This window comes from Phalacrocorax carbo, chromosome 14, assembly GCF_963921805.1.
Source record: "Phalacrocorax carbo chromosome 14, bPhaCar2.1, whole genome shotgun sequence".
Classification (NCBI taxonomy): domain Eukaryota; kingdom Metazoa; phylum Chordata; class Aves; order Suliformes; family Phalacrocoracidae; genus Phalacrocorax; species Phalacrocorax carbo.
Window position 1 is genome coordinate 8,707,866 of NC_087526.1, and position 19,718 is coordinate 8,727,583.

The window sequence follows — 19,718 nt, forward strand, 5'->3', positions numbered from 1 at the left end:
TAAAGGAGTCATCTGCTGCTGTGGATGACAAGAGAGGGATAGGGCTGGTTTTGTCTTCAGTGACTTAGTTTATGACTCATCTGTGTGTTTTTGGTTTTTTTTTTTTATTGTGCAGCTAAGACACCTCATGGTGAGAATAACTAACCCCTGGGGTGTGTTTCTGATCTCCACACCCTTTCTTTGCAGTCTCTTCTCAGCTCTGAAATCACCAGGGTGCCTCTTGCTGTTTGTTATTTGTCATGAGATCAGCCAGCAGAGCTGTCCTTGAGGGGAGAGGGATTCTTGTGAATGGCCACTGTTCTTGTTCCTACAAGACCCTCAGTTCCCTAAGGAACTTGGGATTCACAGAAAACTCTACCCATGTTTGTGAGGAGTGACTGGTGGGTGCTTCCGGTGGCCCTGAGCACGTGGGGCTGCTCCATGGGTGCTCGTGGCTGCACTGGTCTGGTGCCTGCCTTTCTTCTCCCTCCACACTGCCCTTCCCTCTCTGGTGCATGGGTGGTGGTGGCCTCACAGTGTCCATCCTGGTTCATGTCTGGAGGCCCTCATGATCCTCAAGAGCTGCTTTATTCATGTCAAGTGGCTCCCATGACTCAGACAAGTGAGGTTACATCAGCCCGCAGCCACGTAACACAGTGTAGGTGGGCAGAGCTCTGGGCAGCAGCCAGACAGGGTCTTCCCCGTTGGGTTCCTGTAAGTGACTACTCCCTTGTTCACTCTGGTGCAGGGCGGGAGTTCCGGGTCATCATCATCAGCACAGTCCACACCAGTGAGAGCCTGCGTGTGTCAGCCTCCCACCACCTCGAGTTCTTCAACGAAGCCAGAGTGCTCAACACCATCATGACCCGGGCTCAGTCGCTGGTTGTTGCAGTGGGGGATGCTGTGGCCCTGTGCTCTCATGGCCAGTGCAGCAAGGTATGGAAGCACTTCATCCAGCAGTGCATCGAGAAGGGGAGCGTCTTTCCAGAGAACCTGACGATGGCCCAGATCAAACAGGCTGCATGCGACAAGGAGAGCTGGAGTAGGAGGAGCCCAGAGTGGGACGAGGAAGATAGTGACACAGATTCCTGGAGCTCTGAGGCCGAGAGCATGAATCCTGATGATCCCATCCTCCAGGAGCTCTTAGATGAGAGCAAGAATGTGCTGGTGACGGTGTCTGAAGAAGGGCTGCTGAACGTGAAGAGTAAGGCTTCAAACCTGTGGGAAGGCAGGCAGGAATATGTCAGCTTCTCTTCTCAGATGATGCAGGAGTATCTGCACATGCACCCCAAAATGTACAAGAGGTGTGAGCTGATCAAAGAAGGGTTTGACAGAGCTTCTGCCTTCACCCTCAACGACTCCCCTGCAATGAGCATTCAGATCAAAGGCAGAGTTCACTGCGGAACAGCCTTCACCGGGGACGAGGTGCTTGTGGAAATCCTGCAGAGCAGCACAGCTGACAGCAGCAGCCACCGCCCTCAGGGGAAGGTAGTGGGCATCTTAAAGCGTGCAGAGAGAGAACGGACTTTCATCTGCATGATGGATGAATTTGATCCCCGGGTGATGATACCCATTGATCCCACTGTCACCAAAATATTCGTCCCAGGGCTGAAAGAGAAACCCAATGTCATTCCTGTCCGCAGGCTTGTCAATGGGAAGTACAGAGTGGTCAGCTGCGAGAAGATCAGCCAGGAGACGAGGAGAAGTCAGTTCTTCTGCGTCCAGGTTATCTCCTGGCGGGAAGGGTTTTACTACCCTTTGGGGATAATAACAGAGATTCTGCATGCAGCATTGACTTTGGAAGAAGGCTTAAAGATCCTTGACTTGGAGTACAGTTTGGAGAAGAAATACCCAGCTGATGTCACCAAGGAGTCAGCCAAATACACCTCCAGCAGCAAACTAAACCTCACCAAGGAAAATCTGAAGGACTGTCGGAGTTACCTGACCTTCACTGTTGACCCCCAAGGAGCCAGGGATTTGGACGACGCTGTCAGCGTTAGGGATCTTGGGCATCACTATGAGATTGGGATCCACATTGCAGACGTAGCTGGCATCATTCCCAAAGACAGTGCCTTGGACCGGGAAGCAAAGAAGCGGGGTGTCACCTACTACGCTCCCAACCAGGAGCCGCTGTGCATGCTCCCACCCCACATTAGCCAAGATGTCTGCAGCCTCCTGCCGCAAAAAGATCGTCAGGTGATCTCCTTGTTTGTCACCATAGAAAAGGAGACTGATGAGATGTTAAAGGGAGTCTTTGACATATCTGTGATCCGCTCAGACAGGCATCTGTCTTATGAAGAGGCAGAGCTCTGCATTAAGGACCACTACAGGGGAGCGACAGGGGCCCTTCGTTTTGATACCCTGGAGGACTGCATAGCTGTGGCTTATCACTTCTCCAGGATCCATCGGAAGTTTCGGCTGAAGGAGGACTGTTTCTATGACCAGCTGGATGAGGAAAGTTCCCCAGGTAACAGGGGGTCCCATCAGATGATAGAGGAGTTAATGATCATGTTCAACAGTTTCGTGGCTGAGTTCCTCACCAACCAGGAGGACACGAGAAATGTCACTCCTCTCCGGTGTCAGAGCGAGCCAAGCCCTCAACAGTTATCACTCATGAAAAACAAGTACAGCCACATCCTTCCTTTGTCCATCCATCTCTCACACCACCTAGGAGAGGTGCCTTCTGTCCAAGACTCCTCTAAAAATGTGGAGTTTAGCCTCCTGGCCCCCATCTGGGAGCACCTGCAGGCAGCCGCTAATGTCCGTGACTTCCAAAAGATGCTGGACCTTGTCGTTACTGATGACATCCACCCAAAGCTGGCTCCCGTGGCCCTGGAGTTCAGGAGACTGCTCAGCCGTTCCTATTTCAGCCGCTCCAACTCCACTGCCCAGTCAAAAGTGGGCCATTACTCCCTGCATGTTGACTCATACACCTGGGCTTCCTCTCCCATCCGCCGGTACGTGGATGTCGTGGTCCAGCGGCACCTTCATTCTGTGCTCCACAAGAAGCCCGTCGTCTATTCTTCGGATGACATTGAGTTTCTCTGTCATGACTTCAATAGGAAGAATTCCCAGGCGATGATGTACGAGAAGAGAGCCCGCTGCCTGCAGATGGCCACCCAGCTGAAGGGCCAAGTTCTGCAGAAGGTCGCCTTCATAGTGGATATCGAAGGGGTGAACAAGTATTTTAAAGCCCTGTTTCCACTGAACAAAGAGAGTCTCCCAGATCCCCAGATAATTAACTACAGGTCTCTTCAGCTAGTAGAGCAGCCCATGTTCAACCAGCAGCAGAGCAGCATCAGGCTGATGTGGAAGAGGAGGGTGTACTCTGTGGAGACGATGAAGGAGCACAACCTGCAGGAAGGAGCTCTCCGCAACTGCAGTGTTACCCTCTTCGGCACCCAGACCTGGCAAGAAGTGCTCGCAGCCATCAAGAGTGAGGACTTTGAGACCGCAGCCTCCCTCCTTCAGAAGAGCAAGGAGCCGTACCATCGGCACATGGGCCGGGTAAGGAAAAGCCAGTGCTCACATTACATGGAGCTCTCTCTAGAGCTGAGCGCCGGCGATGCACTGCAGTTTCAGCTCACCACAGACATCTACCGAGGCTTCCTGGTGCCCTTCGTGCAGCTGTGGTGTGTGACACCGGGTTTTGACGTCTGCCTGCAGCATGTGGAAAAGCCTATTGATTGCTTCTCTGCCTATGCCACCCTCCCGTCCAAAGACAAGTACAAGCACGCAGCGGAGTATAACAAGGTATGGATGCCAATGAGCGCCATGGAGTCGGCTTCCTGTGCAGTGGCCGAAAATGACTCAATTATCCTCCATGATGTCAAAGTAACCTGGGCAAAGCAAAGGACAAGCAAAGGACAGCTGCAAGGGAGCTTCCTCCTAAACAAACCATTTTTGGAGGAGTGTGCCATTGAAGTGGACTTCAACTACTGTTACTTGTGCATTCGCTTAGCTGGGCTGAAGCTTGGGAGTCTTCAAAGTGATGAGGAGTGCCTTAGCCACGGACTCCAGAATCTGAGTTTTCTTAACAAGGGCAGGTCAGAAAGCAAACTTGTGGTTGATCCAGATACCTACACCTGGGTGGCTCATGGGGTCACTGAAGAGTTCAGTGATGACGAGAAGTCAGACAGGACTAGTAAGCAGACTGTGAACTTTTACATCCACTATATGTCTATGGAGAACATCCCCGTGGAAATCTCACAGGCCTCTGCCAGGTTTACAGTGGAGCTCATACCAAAGATGCTGCCAGATGTGTAAGTGTGCTTAGCGGTCGTGCTTTGATTAACCTGTCCATGCAGAGCAATGGGACTCCTTTGCTGCATCCAAATGGGATTTTCTTTCTGGTGGGGCTGATCCCTGACAAATCTGCCTTTGCCCAGCTCTGACTGGCCAAGCTGTTAAGCTGTTGGGCCGTTGGTGTTTGGTGGGGGTGGCAGCATTTCTCAGATCTGTTCTCCAGATGGCTTGTTGCTCTTCTGGTTGACCTTGGGAAGGGGGAGATAGGGGAAGGTGCTGTGCTGAAATTTCCCGCAGCATCTGTTTCTTATGTCACTGCAATATGTGTCATAAGAGGCATTGTAAAGGACTGGATCAGGGTTTGCTTAGCAGAAGCGTTCCCTGGTTTCCCAATCATACCACTGTGTTGTTGCTGTGAAGCAAGATCTACTCTTGTTAAAGAAGAGCTGATGTCTATTTTTACCTGCTTTGTACACAGCATGGACTGCTATGCTCCCACAACTGCTGTAGCTTTTTCAGGGCAGAATGTGCTTCCTTTTATATAATGAATTTCAGGAAAAAAAAGTGGAAGCTAATCCAATAAAATGGGGTGAGCAGTAATAAAATGGAGTTGGGACAGAAGTTGTGCTCCTTGCTCTCAACAGCTTTGCAGGCACAGCTCTTCAGACAGTTGAGAAATAGTCCCAGATGAAAAAAAAGGCAGAATAAGAGTTGTTTTGCTTTAAGTTCTTTTGGAAGGATTTAATGCAACACCAAAGCAGAGTGAAAGAATAAATAAGAGAGTTTTACGAAATTGTATTATATTTTTTGCTATTTCATGCTATGTTCCATTCATTCTTATTTTTCACTGTCTGTCAGACGGAAAGAAAAGGCAATTTGGAAGCTCCAGTATGCCTCTGAACTTGCTAAAAGCATCGCCCTTGGCCATGAACCTCCTAAAAAAGGTAGGTGCAAATATTCACCTTTCTTACATTGTGGCTACTTGCTTCTGGCCAGCAGGTGCTCTGGCAGCTTCCATGGTCCCTTGCCATAGGGATTATGCCCCCCAAACCAGGAGGTTCCCCTGCCAAGGGGAGGAGAGGAGCTGCTAGCCTGGCAGAGTGAAGGTAATATGGGATGCCCTTCTGGAGAGTGGCATGGGTGATGTTTTAATCCCTAGGACTCATAGAGAAGGCTCATAGGTAGAAGATCTTGGCACAGGACAAGGATTACTTTTAGGTGATCTTGTAAATGGGCCATGGTTGCTTGGTACCTGCTGCATCCTCCTGTGGAATCACTTGTGCGCTGTCTTCAGTAACCTTCTTCAAACTTGTTTTCTTGGCTCTTTGTGTAACAGTGACCATGTCCAAAATCCTGCAGCAAAAATCCTTTGATCTCCCTGGCAGCAAAAGGAAGCTCAACCAGAGTCAGAACCAGGCTATTCTAAATGCTCTGAGAAAATCCTTCACGCTCATCCAAGGCCCACCAGGTAAGGCTGGGGGCATGGCACAAGTACATGCCTACTCTGTTTTGAAGGGCAGGTTAGAGCTAATCTGTTGCTTTCGTGGAATCATTTAGGTTGGAAAAGACCCTTAAGATCATCAAGTCCAACTGTTAACCTAATGCTACCAAGTCCATCACTAAACCATGTCCCTAAGCACCACATTTACATGTCTTTTAAATACCTCCAGGGATGGTGACTCAACCAATTCCCTGGGCAGCCTTTCCATAGGACCCTCAATGAGACAGAAGGTAGCATGGATTGGCATCACCCACAACTGTTCAATGCAGTCCCCTCAGTTCTGGATTTTATTTCATGGCTGATCATCCAGATGATGATCTAGAGCATGGGTGTCATGGTTAAAATGTTCTCAGCAACCTCCTTGCTTTTCTAGGCACAGGGAAAACTGTTGTTGGAACTCACATTGTCTACTGGTTCCATAAGCTGAACGAGGAGAGCGTCAAGAAGGAGCAAACACTGTCCTCTGAAGAAGAAAAGCCCAAGTGCATCTTGTATTGTGGCCCATCCAACAAGTCTGTTGATGTTGTTGCTGGTAAGTAATGGTTTTAAGCCACTGAAGCAGCCCATACTAATGGGAGGGAGAACATGTGGCAGTGAGCAGGAGGGCAGGAGACAGGAGGTGCATAAAGCAGGGCTGGTCCTTACAGAAGACCACTCACTGCAGGGCAAGGACTGGTAAAGATGGGACTGATGAGCAAGGGGTGGGGAGAAGAGACGAGTGCATGGTGAACACTGGGCACCTCGCAGGCCATGAGCTTTCTCAGCATCACTGGTGCCTGGTGCTGTCTGAGCAGACCCGTTATCCTTCCCCAGAGATGCTGCTGAAGATGAAGAACCTGAAACCACTGAGGGTTTACGGGGAGGCCATTGAGACGATGGAATACCCATACCCAGGGAGCAACCGGCACCTCTACCGCAAAGCCTTGCGGGATTCAAAACCAAAGCATGAGCTCAGGTAGGACTGCATGGCCCCACAGGCGCTGGGGAGTGATGTTTTCTGCACCAGTAAAGCTGAACAAGCCAGAGCAAAACTGGTTTCCGCTCTGCTGCTGTGGAGCAGCACTATTAGCCTGCTTTGTACTTAATTTTTTCAAGTGAAGGTGTATAGTCTAATGTAGCACCTAGTCAGGAAACCCAGGCTGTTGAAAACATCCTAGATGTTTTTCATGTCTCTTTTTGAACAGCTCTAAAAGTGTCTGACTTCATTTCTGCTTGCAACTGCTAAAGAAAATTGGTTGTGTTTTGTGTCCTTGAGGGTGAACTAAGTGTTAGATCTATAAAGATGGAAAAGTCTGGCTATGACTCCTTTAGCTAATGGGTTTCTCCACATAGACGTAGGTGTGGTATGCTTCACTGTAGAAGAGATGACTTGGGTCTGTGCTGGTGGAAAATATTTATATATTGACTCTTTATTCAGCGAAATAATCCTGCATCATCGCATCCGTCGGCCGCCCAACCCTTTCTGGCAGAAGATCTCTAACTTTGACGCTCGGATGAGGAGAGGAGAGCATATAACAGAAAAAGAAACAAAGGAGTGAGTAGAAAGAAACCCTTTTGAGAGACAGCGACTTTGGCTGTGTGCCACCTCTGAAGCACTACCTGAAGGAGCACAGTGCAGCAATCTCCTACCCCTGCAAGAAGAGGTTTGGGCTGTGCTTACTAGGTCTTGGCTGACACAAACTGGTAAACTGCATGAAAGACAGTGAATTTGTCCCGGCTCATGCAAGTTGAAGGGACTAGATGAAAACATCAAGACAGATTAATAAGCTATGTGTTTGGAATGATGATAAAAATTTATTATCTCTGGATTAGTGATACAGTGCAGAGCCTCTTCTCACTTCTGCTCTGGTGCTGTTGTCCATCTGGACCAAAAGTCATATTAGTGTGTGTGACACTTGCACCCTCTGCCCCGAGCCCCTGCCCTGTTGAGTTCAGGACAAAGCACGTTTCCTACAGTGCCCATCCAAAGCCCTTTTCCGGGAACACCGGCTCATCCTGGGGAGGGAGATAGAGCCATAATAATTTGGGAAAGTATAGCCTTTGCCTGGTTCCTGCATGAGGAACCCAGAGACGTTTCCCTTATGCATAACCTGGTGTCTTCTGCATCAACCACCAGGTACAAAAATCACTTGTCTGATGCTCGTTCGTATGAACTGGAACGCCACGATGTCATCCTGTGCACGTGCTCTGCTGCATCTGCCAACTCTCTGGAGCAGCTCAATGTCAAGCAGATAATCATTGATGAGTGTGCCATGTCCACGGAGCCTGAGACCCTCATCCCCTTGGTCAGCCACCGCCATGCTGAGAAGGTAAGTCCCTTCCAAAGATGTCCCTCTAGGATGGCTGCATGTCTTCTACCCCTTACCATGCTGCTCTTCCAAGTTTCACCAGGTTTTAAGGTGGTTCTCGCTAGTATCTATGATGGTCTATCAATGTTTCAGCCTTCAGGGAGTTATTACCTTTGAGGTATAACTCTGCTAACCATAATTAAAATATTGAGGCACAGAGAGTACATGCAGTACATAAGTATTCTCACTAGATGCATGAACTGTGCATTATCTGTTCATATCACATAAAGCAGAGTCATAAGACCTGCTGTAGGCCTGACAGCGGTGGTGGTGAACTATTGCATCTGCTCACCTCTCTGCTGTGTGTATCAGCTCAGCTGTCTGTCTTCAGTTACACCCATACTGTCTCATCTAAACCTGCTCTCGACTTCCTGCAAGAGAAAACAAGTAGTGGTGTGGCTGGATTTTTGGTGCTTCTTTACAGGTTGGGTATCACTGCAACCAAAAAATGTGCTGACCCAGGTACAAAGTATTAATGTGACAAGAAGCACTGAGCAGATCTCAGTAGACTAGCTACATGATGTGTTTTTCCTATCAGATGGGAACAAGGCTCCACGTTACCTGGGTCAGGATCTTTATATAATGCCCAACATGGTCCTCGATTGAGGTTGCTGTAACCATAACATAAATAAGGAGCAACAAATGTTTGTGTGCAAATAGCCTTTCAAAGAGCTGATTGCCTTCACCAGTGCCACTGTACTCATGGTTGAGGTTACACTCTTTGTTCCAGGTTGTTTTGCTTGGGGATCACAAACAGCTGCGGCCTGTGGTCAACAATGACTTCTGCAAGAGTCTGGGCATGGAGACATCTCTTTTTGAGCGCTACCGGAATCAGGCGTGGATGCTGGATATGCAGTACCGCATGGTGAGGCCTTCTTCAAGTGGATTGTCTTTTCTCCATCACAGCCCTGCTATCAGGGCTTGCCTCAAGCCACTGGGAAACGGATATTTTCCATTAATGCTTTCCCTTCCTAAAGTAATGAATAATGTCTCATCCACTGCCAGCACAGTGGCATTGCAGGTGAAGCCCGCCCAAAAAGATGCTGCAGGTTAAGAAGTTACTTGGGTTTTGTTCATGTCCATTTCTCCCCTTTTTCTCTGCCAGCACAAAAGCATTTGTGAGTTCCCATCCCAGGAGTTTTATGGCAAGCGGCTGAAAACGAGCCCCCAGCTTTTTCGTAAACCCAGTGTCTTCCACCACAAAGGTAACAGCTGCTGCCCTATCATCTTCGGGCACGTGGAGGGGAAGGAGCAGAGCCTCATGATTTCTACTGAGGAAGGAAATGAGAACTCCAAAGCTAACCCAGAAGAAGTGCAGCAGGCGGTGAGGAGGGCCCTGGGGAATTGCTGGAGATGCAAAAGGGAGGGCATTGTGCTGGGTGACTCCGGGGATCATGGCGGGATGATGAGTAGCAATATAGGATAAAGATCAGTGGGGTGCACTATGTGCCTGTTGTCTTCTTGGGTCTGGAGCATGCCACAATGCCCCTGGCCAGAGGCAGCTGTAGGGAAGTGTGACCCAGAGTAGGGGGAGCAGCACAGCCAGGTACCATCGCTGCCCTGGGGACAGGATGCTGGGGGCTGGTTCCCTCCAGCCACTGCTCCCAGGTGAGCAGGACCCTGGTCTCCCCAGGTGAGGGTGGCGAAGCAGCTGACACTAGATGGCACCATCCTGCCGGAGAGCATCGCCATCCTGAGCCCCTACAACGCCCAGGTGTCCGAAATCAGCAAGAGCCTCCTGAAAGAGGGTATCCGTGGAGTAACCGTCTGTACGATCATGAAGAGTCAAGGTGAGGCTGGCAGGAGAGGGGACGGTTGGTTCTGTTTTCTCCTCCCTTCCCGAGGATTGAAGCAACTTCTCACGGAGGCAGTCTTTGAGCAAATACTACACCAGGGTCATTTCAGCCATGGAGGAAGCATCCCTGGGTCAGATTTCTGGGTGACTTGTGATCATAATAAATCCTTTGGAAACCCCTGGAGTTCCCAGGCAGGGTGAAACTGCTGAAGATAGGAAGGTAGAGGATGTCTGAATGGGGTGTTAAAGAACTGCCGTAACACGTGCTCTTTGGAGAGCAATGACCAGGAGTCCAATGACCTCCACAGCTGGAGAAACCCAAACAGTGCTTGCAGTTTTGTGGGTCTTGTAGAGAAATTAGTGTCTTGTGGGGTGGAGGGTGGCCAGATGATTTCTTCTAAAAAAACTATGGTTCAATTCTGCTTTCTAGGAAGTGAGTGGAGATATGTGATCCTGTCGACTGTACGCTCCTGCCCCCGATCAGAGATTGATAGGAAGCCCACGAAGAGCTGGCAGAAGAAGTACCTGGGGTTTGTTACCGACCCAAACCAGGTCAATGTTGGCATCACGCGAGCTCAGGAAGGACTCTGCATTTTAGGTGGGTCTACTGGGAGTGAGCACAGGCCTATATATAGGGGAACAGGATGCTTAGATAAAAGGGTGGAGATCCAAAATAGTGCAACAGATGATTGTGCTTTATTCTTCTGCCCTTTAGACTGTCTGTGGTTTTGAAAGTAGGCTATCTGGGCAATCTGTGCAAAGCAGAGATCGTGCATGGCTTGTATGCAGCAAGTATAATTAGTTTTTCTCACCCTCTGGTTCGGACCATGTTGTTTCCATCACTTGCGTGCTAGAGCGCTCTCCTAACAGAATTTGGCTGCTTATTTTCCTTCTAATCACGCAGGCGTGGGCTGTGATGTGTAGGGAAGCTGCTCGCAGATATGACAGCACTAAAAAGGGATCTGGGATTTCACAGAGCTCTGGCTAAGGGAAATGTCCCTGCAAGTTTTATCCAGCAGCCTTAGGCTGGAGATGTTAGACAATAGTTCTTGTGACAGCATCATCTGAGCCTCTTCTGGCCACTAACCAGCTGCCCCCATCCCTGTGCCAACAGGGAACCGGTACCTCCTGGAGTGCAACCCTTTGTGGAGGAGACTGCTTCAGCATTACAGGGAGCACAACTGCTATACTGCAGCCCAGGAGATTTTTGTCAGGAAGACTCCAGCCTTGCACCGATGAGGATGGGATGTATCTTGATGAGCTTATCCCTCTCTACCTGAACTGCGTTGTGTGTGCCTTGGGAAGGACACAATCTTTCCATAATTTAATGGCCCAAGGAGCCAAATGCAGTGGAGAGAACCAGGACCTTCCCCTGCACAGTGACAGCTCAGCTTCAGTGCGTGCTTTGGCTTCTCAGGGTTTTTAATCAGTGCAACCTTGGACAGGAACTTTCAGCTCTAGCAAACCAAAAAGCATTGGAAATGGATGGATGTGACTCTGACTCTGATGATCATAATGGTACTACTTTTTTAACTGTAAGATGCTCAGCTGAGCCACCATCCTATCTGCCAGAGCAGCTGCGCATTGGGGACCAAATACTCAGTCCATTCATCGAGGGTGGAATGACTGCATGCAACAGAGCCATGCAGCAAGCTGCGATTTGCCATAGAGGACCAAAGCTTCTGAGTACTACCACTCATTTTAAAACCAAGGCCAGGGAATTTTTAAGGCTTCTCATTTCTCAAAGCAGAAAAACAAATTTGTTTTGAGGGTTTTTTGTTGTTATTTTGGGTTTTTTAAGTGAAGGAAGAAAGCAGAGAGAACCACATACCACTCTTTGTCTAACCAAAATGGCATTCTCTGAGCATGTAAATATCACAGAGCCAAGGCCAAGTTGATTCTGTAAATAGGTTTACTTATTCTTTGTACAAAGGAGGTTGTCCTCGCCAGTATAAAGTTAATGAAAAGCGAGGACCACTCTGACCAGGAAACATTGGAATTTGTAAAGCATATTTTAAACTGTTCTGAGTCTTATTTGAAATCTCCTCCTGTAAAAGCCCCCCTTTCCTACCCCATATTTTTTTAAAGCTGCTTCTAATTTATTAACTTTTAACCCTGTGAATTTGCTTCACAGTCTTACAGCCTGAGTTTTTAAGAGCAGTGATGGAAATTTGATATATGTGCCACAGCATATATGTGTATAATGGGTTTTTTTTATTATTTTAAGTAGCTAAAATGCTCTGAACTGGAAGCTGTGATTCACTAGAGAAGGCTGCTTTTTCCCAGTAACGTATGGCTGATACGGATGTATAGCGGTGAAGTGGTGGCCTCTGCTGAATCATGGAGCTGCTTTTTGAAGCATAATAGTTTTGAGAGAGGGGTGTTTTTTATCTCATTTCAATTCTGAATGTATGAAGTGCCTGCCTCATCTTTCCCCAAGACCATGCACTTGGCTGTCTCTAGATGTTCACGTGGGATGGAGCCAAGATGCAATCACGGTGGTTTTGCACCAAGTACATACCGTGCTGGGATGCAAGTCCTCCTTGGCCTAAGCGAGGGGTCCCTGTGACTTCACAGCACTATGGTAGGAATGAATTTTGTCCTGTGTTTGCAACTGAAAATGCAGCATGGCTTTCCCAGCGTGGAGGAATGTGCAATAAGAAAGTGTTGTGTCTGGAAAAGCCCTTATTTAATGCTGTGTTTCTTCTCACGACTCTGTGTTAGACTTGACCCAAGAACCTATGGAGAAATTTTGTTCTCTTCCTTATTTTAAACTACCTTCCTGCACTTCTGCATCTGGTGGGTTTGATCTGTACTCTAGAGACCACCCAGGCTTGCTCTTGTCTTACTGAAGCATAAGAACAGGCTTATGGCTGGCGATTCCATGAGGGACAAAAGCCTGTAGGAAGTACCTCCTGCTGGTTCTAAAGGTGCTTGATAAAAGCTGGTAAGATGTGAAGTTCATTGTTCCTCTTTGGGATCTTAAAAGATTCTGAACCAGCCTGATTTTGCAGATACTATTGCCATTCCAAAATAAGGCTGTATGGGATCATTTTGTGGACTACTGAAATGCAATTATATATCTTGAAGATGATGTGGAGAATTGCAAAAGATACTGGAATTGTTGGGATTAATACTTTAGCATGGTACCAGCATCATTCTAACAAAATCATCTTGGTCCCTTTAGAACCAGAGAGTCTCATTTTCATTATCTAATGTAAGTGAAGAGTCTCTCCCCTATGGTTTGGGGTTTTTTTTTTGTTTGATGTTTATTTCATTCCATGTAACACAAATGAAGACACCCACTCCAAGTGTAGTGGCTTAGTCCAATGCTCTTGTGTGGGAATTGGCCACGTGTTTGTATAGACCAAGAAAAAGACCTCATAAAGCATGTCCCTTTTCCCTCAGTGGGGAAAAAAATGTTTACTGCTACTTCTTCAAGGGTAAAGCGTAGAGTGAAATGCTTTGCTTGGTCAACTCTGTGTTGCAAGACAATACACCTTTTTTTCTTTTTTCCTCTGAAGATGCATTTTGTAACTGGTGTTTAGAAAACGCTGCCCTAGACCACCCAAGTAGCAGTAACAGCCAGGCTGGACTCCTGGGCTGTTTGGGCTGTGAGCAGGTACCTGTAGAGTTGGTCATGCAGCTGTAGTAGTCAGGGATAGCAGAAAGTGCAATTAATCGAACTTTTTAGAGACTGTTAGTGACAGCTGAATATTGTGTTCTTGTCCTTATGCTCATGGATAGAGAGAACCATAGAAATCAATAGAGAAAAAAAGATCAAAGTAGTCCGGTTTCATTTGCACACAGAGCTTTGAATTTACTTTTGAAAGAATTTTATGTTCAAGCACATATTCTTTAAAAAAAACCCAAACCAAACCTTTGGTAATTCCAGTAGGAAACCACTAGCAGCATGATGCACAGGGTATCTGTCCAGTCACAGGCTTTATGTTTTCCACAGCTCACAGACAAAATAACATTGTTGTAGGACACAAACGTTGGTCCATCCAACAGGATAACTTAATTTCCTCAGCACTAGCTAGAGCTTGAGCCTGAGCTGAAAAATGGGAACCTGCACACGCAGCTAGTGGTGAGCCAGGCATCAGCCTGTGACAGTCCCTGTGGCTGCAGCCATTGCCCTGCATCATGCTCGGACTGGCAGTGAAATTAGAGGCATCCAGAGCCAGGAAACCAATCCTTGGCCCCAGCTGGCAAAGAAGCAGCCCACTGGACTGTTTTTGAGGGTTTGGGCAGATCTTGTGTAGGACAATCAATTTACTGCAATAAATTGTTGGGTTTTTTAAAAATAGAAATTAAATGTTAAGTGTCAAGATGTGTAAATTAAGGAACTTTAAATGTGGCAGGTTTTTATCTTTCCTATGTCTGTGACTTGCAGCAAACCTCAAATAACATTTTGGATACAAATATTTTTACCTGCTTCTACCATTTATAAGAATGAACCTCAACATTCCTTTTTTGATATTTAAGCCATAATTGTAAAAATTATTTGAATTTATTAAAATAATAAATTTTATTACCCAAAAGGTCTGTTTCTGTGATGGTTTGACTAGAATTTGTGCGGGGACAGCTTTGTTTGTACTGAATCAAATGGTAAAAAAGAAAATTAGCATTAACTGCAGTACATGGCAGAAAAGATTGTTTTCTACATATTGGTCATGTGGATGGATTGCCCTTCCCTGTTTGTTGTGGGGGTTTGGGGGAATGGTTGGGAGGGTTGCTGCTTTTGTTTGTTTTGTTAATTAGAGTGATCTTTTCATGCAGTGTAGAGGGGTGAGCATGAAATCGTGCTGTAAGGCACAGGGTGTAACGGGTGAGAGGAACCAGAGATGGAGGTAAATTAGGGTGAGTGATTTGAAGAGCTCAGGATACAGCTCAGATGTTTTGGAGGAAGGATGTGGGGGGAAAAAAATAACTTGGGGCAAAAAAAAAACCAAACAGCATTGCAAGAAGCTGGCACAGGGAATCTTTGGGTGTATGGTAAGCACTGCATGATCTGGATGATGGAGAAGCTTCTGTCTCCTGTGCTTTGTATCCAAGGTGTCCTGCAAGACTCCCTGCTTCTAGCTGTTCCCACCTGTGAGTTCTGGCAGTGGAAAGTGAGTGCTGAGTCCCGAATGCTGCCTAACAATGTTATTTTCTGTGAGAAATTTGGAATGGGTTACTGTTAACCTGGAAAGATTTGGGGAAGGTGCTTGTAAAACTTGTTGAAAACAGAATGAGTTCAGCTTTATGCAAAATGCTTAAAAATATGGTTTACCTTTAATTATTCTTGTTCATCTTTTTCAAATGGATAAAATGGGAAAAATGTTCTTTTGTGCCACCTTATACTTCTGGTGCACAAGCGCTGCTGTCTGTGTCTTCAACAGTGTTAGTTTTTGTCTTCAATATAATGGTGTCATGCCATTTTTGAAAGACAAGTGCGTGAGTGTCTGATCTTCTAATTGTGAATTCATATGATCTGCCAGGCTGCAGGTCCTGGACTACACATGTGTTGGAGGTGACTTCCTGAAGCCTACCATATCCGACTTCTGTCTGACCCTCATTTGTCAGCAACTTAAAGCGCAGTTCACATTGTTCGAGGTGTGATTCTTGATTTTCGGTAAACCACTTGAGCTTGGCCCAGTCCTTGTGTGCAAATGATTCTTTTCGATCAAAAATCAGTGGCATCTTTGTACAGAGAGAAAGTGTAATATTGGGGAGTCTAGTACCTCTAAGATTGGCATGTGACACCAAACGGTGCTTCACATAAAGCTTTCCTGGCACTTGCAAGGAAAGGAGAGTTTCCATAAACTTGGAGAGCTTGGACACTCTCTGCATAATCACGTCCCACTGGGAGAGGAAAGTTTTCATGTCACAGGTCTCTGTGTAACAGCTCAACTCCTCCCGACCTTGTTCCACCTGTTCTAACAGCTCAGTTAAAAGTGACAGCTGGATTTCAGTTTGGTTTTTTCCCACCTTCTTCATCCTCTGGAATTGGCAGGGGTCTATTAGTTGCAAGATGTCAGTGTGATGCATCACGTGGTTCTGGTCTCTCACATCCACGTGCTTGGGCTCAATCTCCAAGTAAAAGTAACACTTCTTCAGAAGCTCCAGTTTGCTCTGGTAGTGCTGGAGGTGGTGGAGGCTCAGGTTGGAGTGCAGGAACTGCAGAACAAGGCTTTTCCTTTCCAAGTACCTCTCCCAGCTGACATTGTCTCGTTGTTCTTCACTGTGCACACTACTCTCCAAACTGGTTTCAAACTCATTCAAAATCATAGCCATGATTCCAAAGCTCAGTTGCTGTGCAAGAAAGCAATAACAACAGTAAGAATCAAAGGAAAAGCAGCTGTGAGGGAGTATAATCACATATCTGACTCTTCTCTCTTAATTAAAGCTTAGCTTATAAATTTAGATGGGAAAGAACTGTTAGACTAGATGTAGTTCCAGAGGAATTTTCCTTTAGAGTTGTATGGTTTCTAATATTTTGTATAGTCTACTTTTATATGTTCCAACCAACTGGTCTCCTGCTACACACCCCCTTAAGAGGTTCTGCCTCTGCTTAATAGATTCACTGTCAGGAACTGTGCTCTGATATACTCTGCCAAAATTTCTCCCTATCTTATTATCTTCGGTTTCATTCTAATTAGATGCCTTTGTACTGCTGTAAGCAATTTTTTTCCATTCTTCATCTCTGGAGATGTATATTTTTCTGTCTTTGTAACCTGCCAGGCTGTTGAGGTTTGAGACCCATCTTCTAAGCCAGTTCCTACAGCTACATAATCACCTTGGCAATTCTTCAAATTAACCCTCTGCCCACAAATGATCAGGTATGCAGCAGGCAGAACCACTCAATATGAGTGCCACCTCACAGCAGCTTTCAAAAGGAATGCTAACGTTTTTCCTTGCACCTCTGCCTTCAACAGTGGATTGACAGTTGTAACCTAACAATGTTTTCAGTGATGTGTTGCTTTCTCTTTCTTTGGTTTTAGTTTAGATCATCACCTGGGCCCATGACATCTACTTGCTTTCTTGTAGAAGAATGCTATTAGTCTATAAACAATGTACAGTGGGAGAATGAAACACATGTAAAGCACCTGTGAATGGGTAACAGTTTGCTGGTATGCAGGTGTTTAGGTAGTGGTCCTTTGTGGTGCTGGATCTGCTCTCTGACTTAGTCTTAGCTGTTTCATTTACTGACCAAGCCATGCCCTGGTTGGTGGTGCCTGCTGAGCCAAGATAGAAGCTGTTTCTCTGTTGTGCTTTAGCTGAAGTACCCGTGGCTCAGGTAGCTTATGTATCATAAACAGAAATTAGCCAAATAAATGCCTGTGTCCCTGTTGTTGGTGATATTGTCATGAGAACCAGCTTGATGTGGAGAAGGTGCTTTCACAAGCCAAACACACTTGATTTGAAAAATAAACAAACACATAATTCTGAAAGTAAGATTTTGTGCCCTTAGTCAGACTGCAATGATACGCTCTAGCAACAGGTAACTTTCCTCATTCTATGTAATTTTCTGGTTATAATTATTTTAAGTTCTTGTAGTATCTAACTGGGATATTTTACTTCTTACATGTCTTGTAGAAGCTAGATAGTGATATCTAGTTGACAAAGCAATTATTCTTAGCCTCATTTTCCCTAATATGCAATAAAACTCATAACGCTTCCTCACAGGAATTTCAAGCATTTGTAAACCTTTCAGATGTCTGGCCCCTAGCTGCACTACAATTTATACTAATTCACTCATTTGCAGCAATTTTTTCTCCAAGAGAGCTGTCAACTTCAAAAACAAGCTGTATTTCCTTTTCACTTTTTCCTTTCCACAGAAAAAAAAAAAAAAAAAAAAAAAAGAAAAAACAAACCCACCCTAAACCAAAGCAGTGCCAGTTCCTGGCATCCCCGTATGGAGTGTAACAGGGACAGCACATGCACCAGGTTACATTACCCCGCTTTCAGAACAATTTGGCGCTCTAGAGCAGTCTGTTTGCCCACAGACAGAGATGTGATTGTGCTTGTTTTCCCTTTCTGTTTTCATATCCCTTTTTTTCTTGCCAGAAACGGCTGTATTCCCAGTAGCACCGCTATGTTTGCAACCTGGGAGGCTGCAGTCGCACAAGCCAAGGGCTGTGCGGCCCCGGGCTCACCCAGGCCAGGGCTAGGGGGAGAGGGAAGGGGACACCCACGGGAGCTGGAGCCACCCCAACGCCTTCCCGATGGCTCAAGCCCAGCCCCTCATGGCAGGATAGCCGCCGCCTCACGCTGCCCCGCGCTGGGCTACAAGCCCTGGCCCCTCTGGCAAGGGCCAAGCCCGGGAAGGCCCAGACCCGCCTTATCCTGCGCCGCCGAGCCCCGACCCACCTTGCCAGCCCCCGGGGAACTCCGTCCAGCGGCCCCGGCCCCAGCCCGGCCCAGCCCGGCTCTGCCTGCGGCCCGGCCCGGCCCGGCCACAGGCCGCGGCGGTTGCCATGGCGACGCATTGTGGCGTCCTGGGCCGGGGCCCGGGCCGGGGGGTCCCTGACTGCCCTCGCCACCACCCAGGCCCGGGGAGCCACGGGCAAATCACCCGAGACCGAAGCTCCAGCGCCTCGGGCGGACGCGGGTGCTGTTCCCTCTCCCTGCAGTCCGTTTCCACCACCCAGTCGTGCCCCTGCTGGCAGGGCTAAGCCCCCGCCACCCACTGGCTTCTCTCCCGAGCCTCTGCTTTTTACCGCAATGATGCTTTTTGCTCTAGGCTGCAATGGTTTGTGGGTATGTACCCCAACTGTCTACGCCCCCAAAATGTTTGTACTGTCCCTTCCGTAAATCTCAGTAATCTGTTTTCAGTCATGCCCCCCTCTGCCCTCCGGTCCCTGGTGAAATGTGGTACCTTGGGTCCCCGTGGGTTTGGTGACGCCAGGCTGTCCCTGAGGGGAGATGGCCACGTCTGGGGAGAGGAGCGCAGCCGCGCTCACCTCTGCCTCTTCAATTAGTGGCGTCTGTTTTTATACCAAAAACGGTGACTCAGGTCGCTTACAGCGAGCTAGCACACAATGCCTGGCTGTGGTAATCGCAGTGTGATGCGCCTCCCGGCGCTGGGCACGAGGTGAGGGGTCAGTGCAATCTTCGGGCTGGGCATCGTGCAGTTTGAAGTGTGAGAAGGCTCTGTCCCCCACCCCAGGGCTGTGCCTGGGCAGCTTCCCATCGTACCGATGGGCACGGAGGAGAAGAGCAGAGGGGCTGAGGGGCCTGTGCTTCCCCCTTAACAGGTACATTTTGTTTCACACCCATCTTCTGCCTTTGCTGTTGTGATGGGGCTTTGGGAGCACTAAGCTGATGAAAGGATCGTTTTCTGAGGACTGCAGGGTTTGTGGGTTTTGGAGAATCCAAAAGGTGATTTCCAAAGCTTTGCTTCTCTGTGTGTAATATTCCCATTGCTCCTCCAGCATTTCACCTCTGTTCCACAAAGCTAGGCAGCAGCCTCAGTGTTTTATGAGCCCTAGCTCCAAGGCCAAGGAGCTTAACTGAGCTGCTTCACTAGGGGCTGGTTTAAAGCTCTCTTATCCCTGCAGAGCCTAGACCTCAGCGAGAGTACCTGCAGACAGGATGAAGTAACTAAGGCAGGACAACTAGAAAATGGTTGCTGGATGTGCCTGTGCAGCATGCCAGCTCACAGCAGGGCATGAAAAGCTGCTTCTGTCCTGGGAAGCCCTAAGGTCTAAGTGCCACCCTGCGAGGCGCCCTCAGTGACGCACTGTTCAGGCACATGGCTGCCATTTCTCACGCTGCAGGCTGGGGTTTTGACGTTTCCTGGTATAGGTATGCCTCTGCCTCTGGGGCTGGTGAATCCTTGCAGCCCCAGCTATCTAGGCTG

General features: G+C 47.7%; 2 protein-coding genes across 3 annotated transcripts in view; one reads left to right on the top strand and one right to left on the bottom strand.

The window, feature by feature from the left end:
• The window catches only part of HELZ2 (helicase with zinc finger 2), a 27,479-nt gene extending 13,067 nt beyond the window's left edge, over window positions 1–14,412 (top strand). For both annotated transcript variants that reach the window (XM_064465480.1, XM_064465481.1), the window contains exons 9-20: window positions 728–4,241; window positions 5,083–5,168; window positions 5,561–5,692; window positions 6,099–6,257; window positions 6,539–6,680; window positions 7,143–7,259; window positions 7,842–8,034; window positions 8,804–8,938; window positions 9,179–9,397; window positions 9,707–9,863; window positions 10,299–10,466; window positions 10,983–14,412. In XM_064465480.1, coding sequence (XP_064321550.1) covers window positions 728–4,241; window positions 5,083–5,168; window positions 5,561–5,692; window positions 6,099–6,257; window positions 6,539–6,680; window positions 7,143–7,259; window positions 7,842–8,034; window positions 8,804–8,938; window positions 9,179–9,397; window positions 9,707–9,863; window positions 10,299–10,466; window positions 10,983–11,107 — 5,147 coding nt within the window. In that variant the 3' untranslated portion in view covers window positions 11,108–14,412. The remainder of the gene's footprint in view (window positions 1–727; window positions 4,242–5,082; window positions 5,169–5,560; window positions 5,693–6,098; window positions 6,258–6,538; window positions 6,681–7,142; window positions 7,260–7,841; window positions 8,035–8,803; window positions 8,939–9,178; window positions 9,398–9,706; window positions 9,864–10,298; window positions 10,467–10,982) is intronic.
• FNDC11 (fibronectin type III domain containing 11) lies at window positions 13,119–18,307 on the bottom strand. The gene is made up of 2 exons (XM_064465482.1): window positions 18,227–18,307; window positions 13,119–16,168 (listed from the first exon to the last, which is right to left on the bottom strand). The coding sequence occupies exon 2, from the start codon at window positions 16,148–16,150 to the stop codon at window positions 15,212–15,214; it is 939 nt and encodes a 312-aa protein (XP_064321552.1). The 5' UTR covers window positions 16,151–16,168; window positions 18,227–18,307; the 3' UTR covers window positions 13,119–15,211.
• Window positions 18,308–19,718: the final 1,411 nt, after the last annotated feature.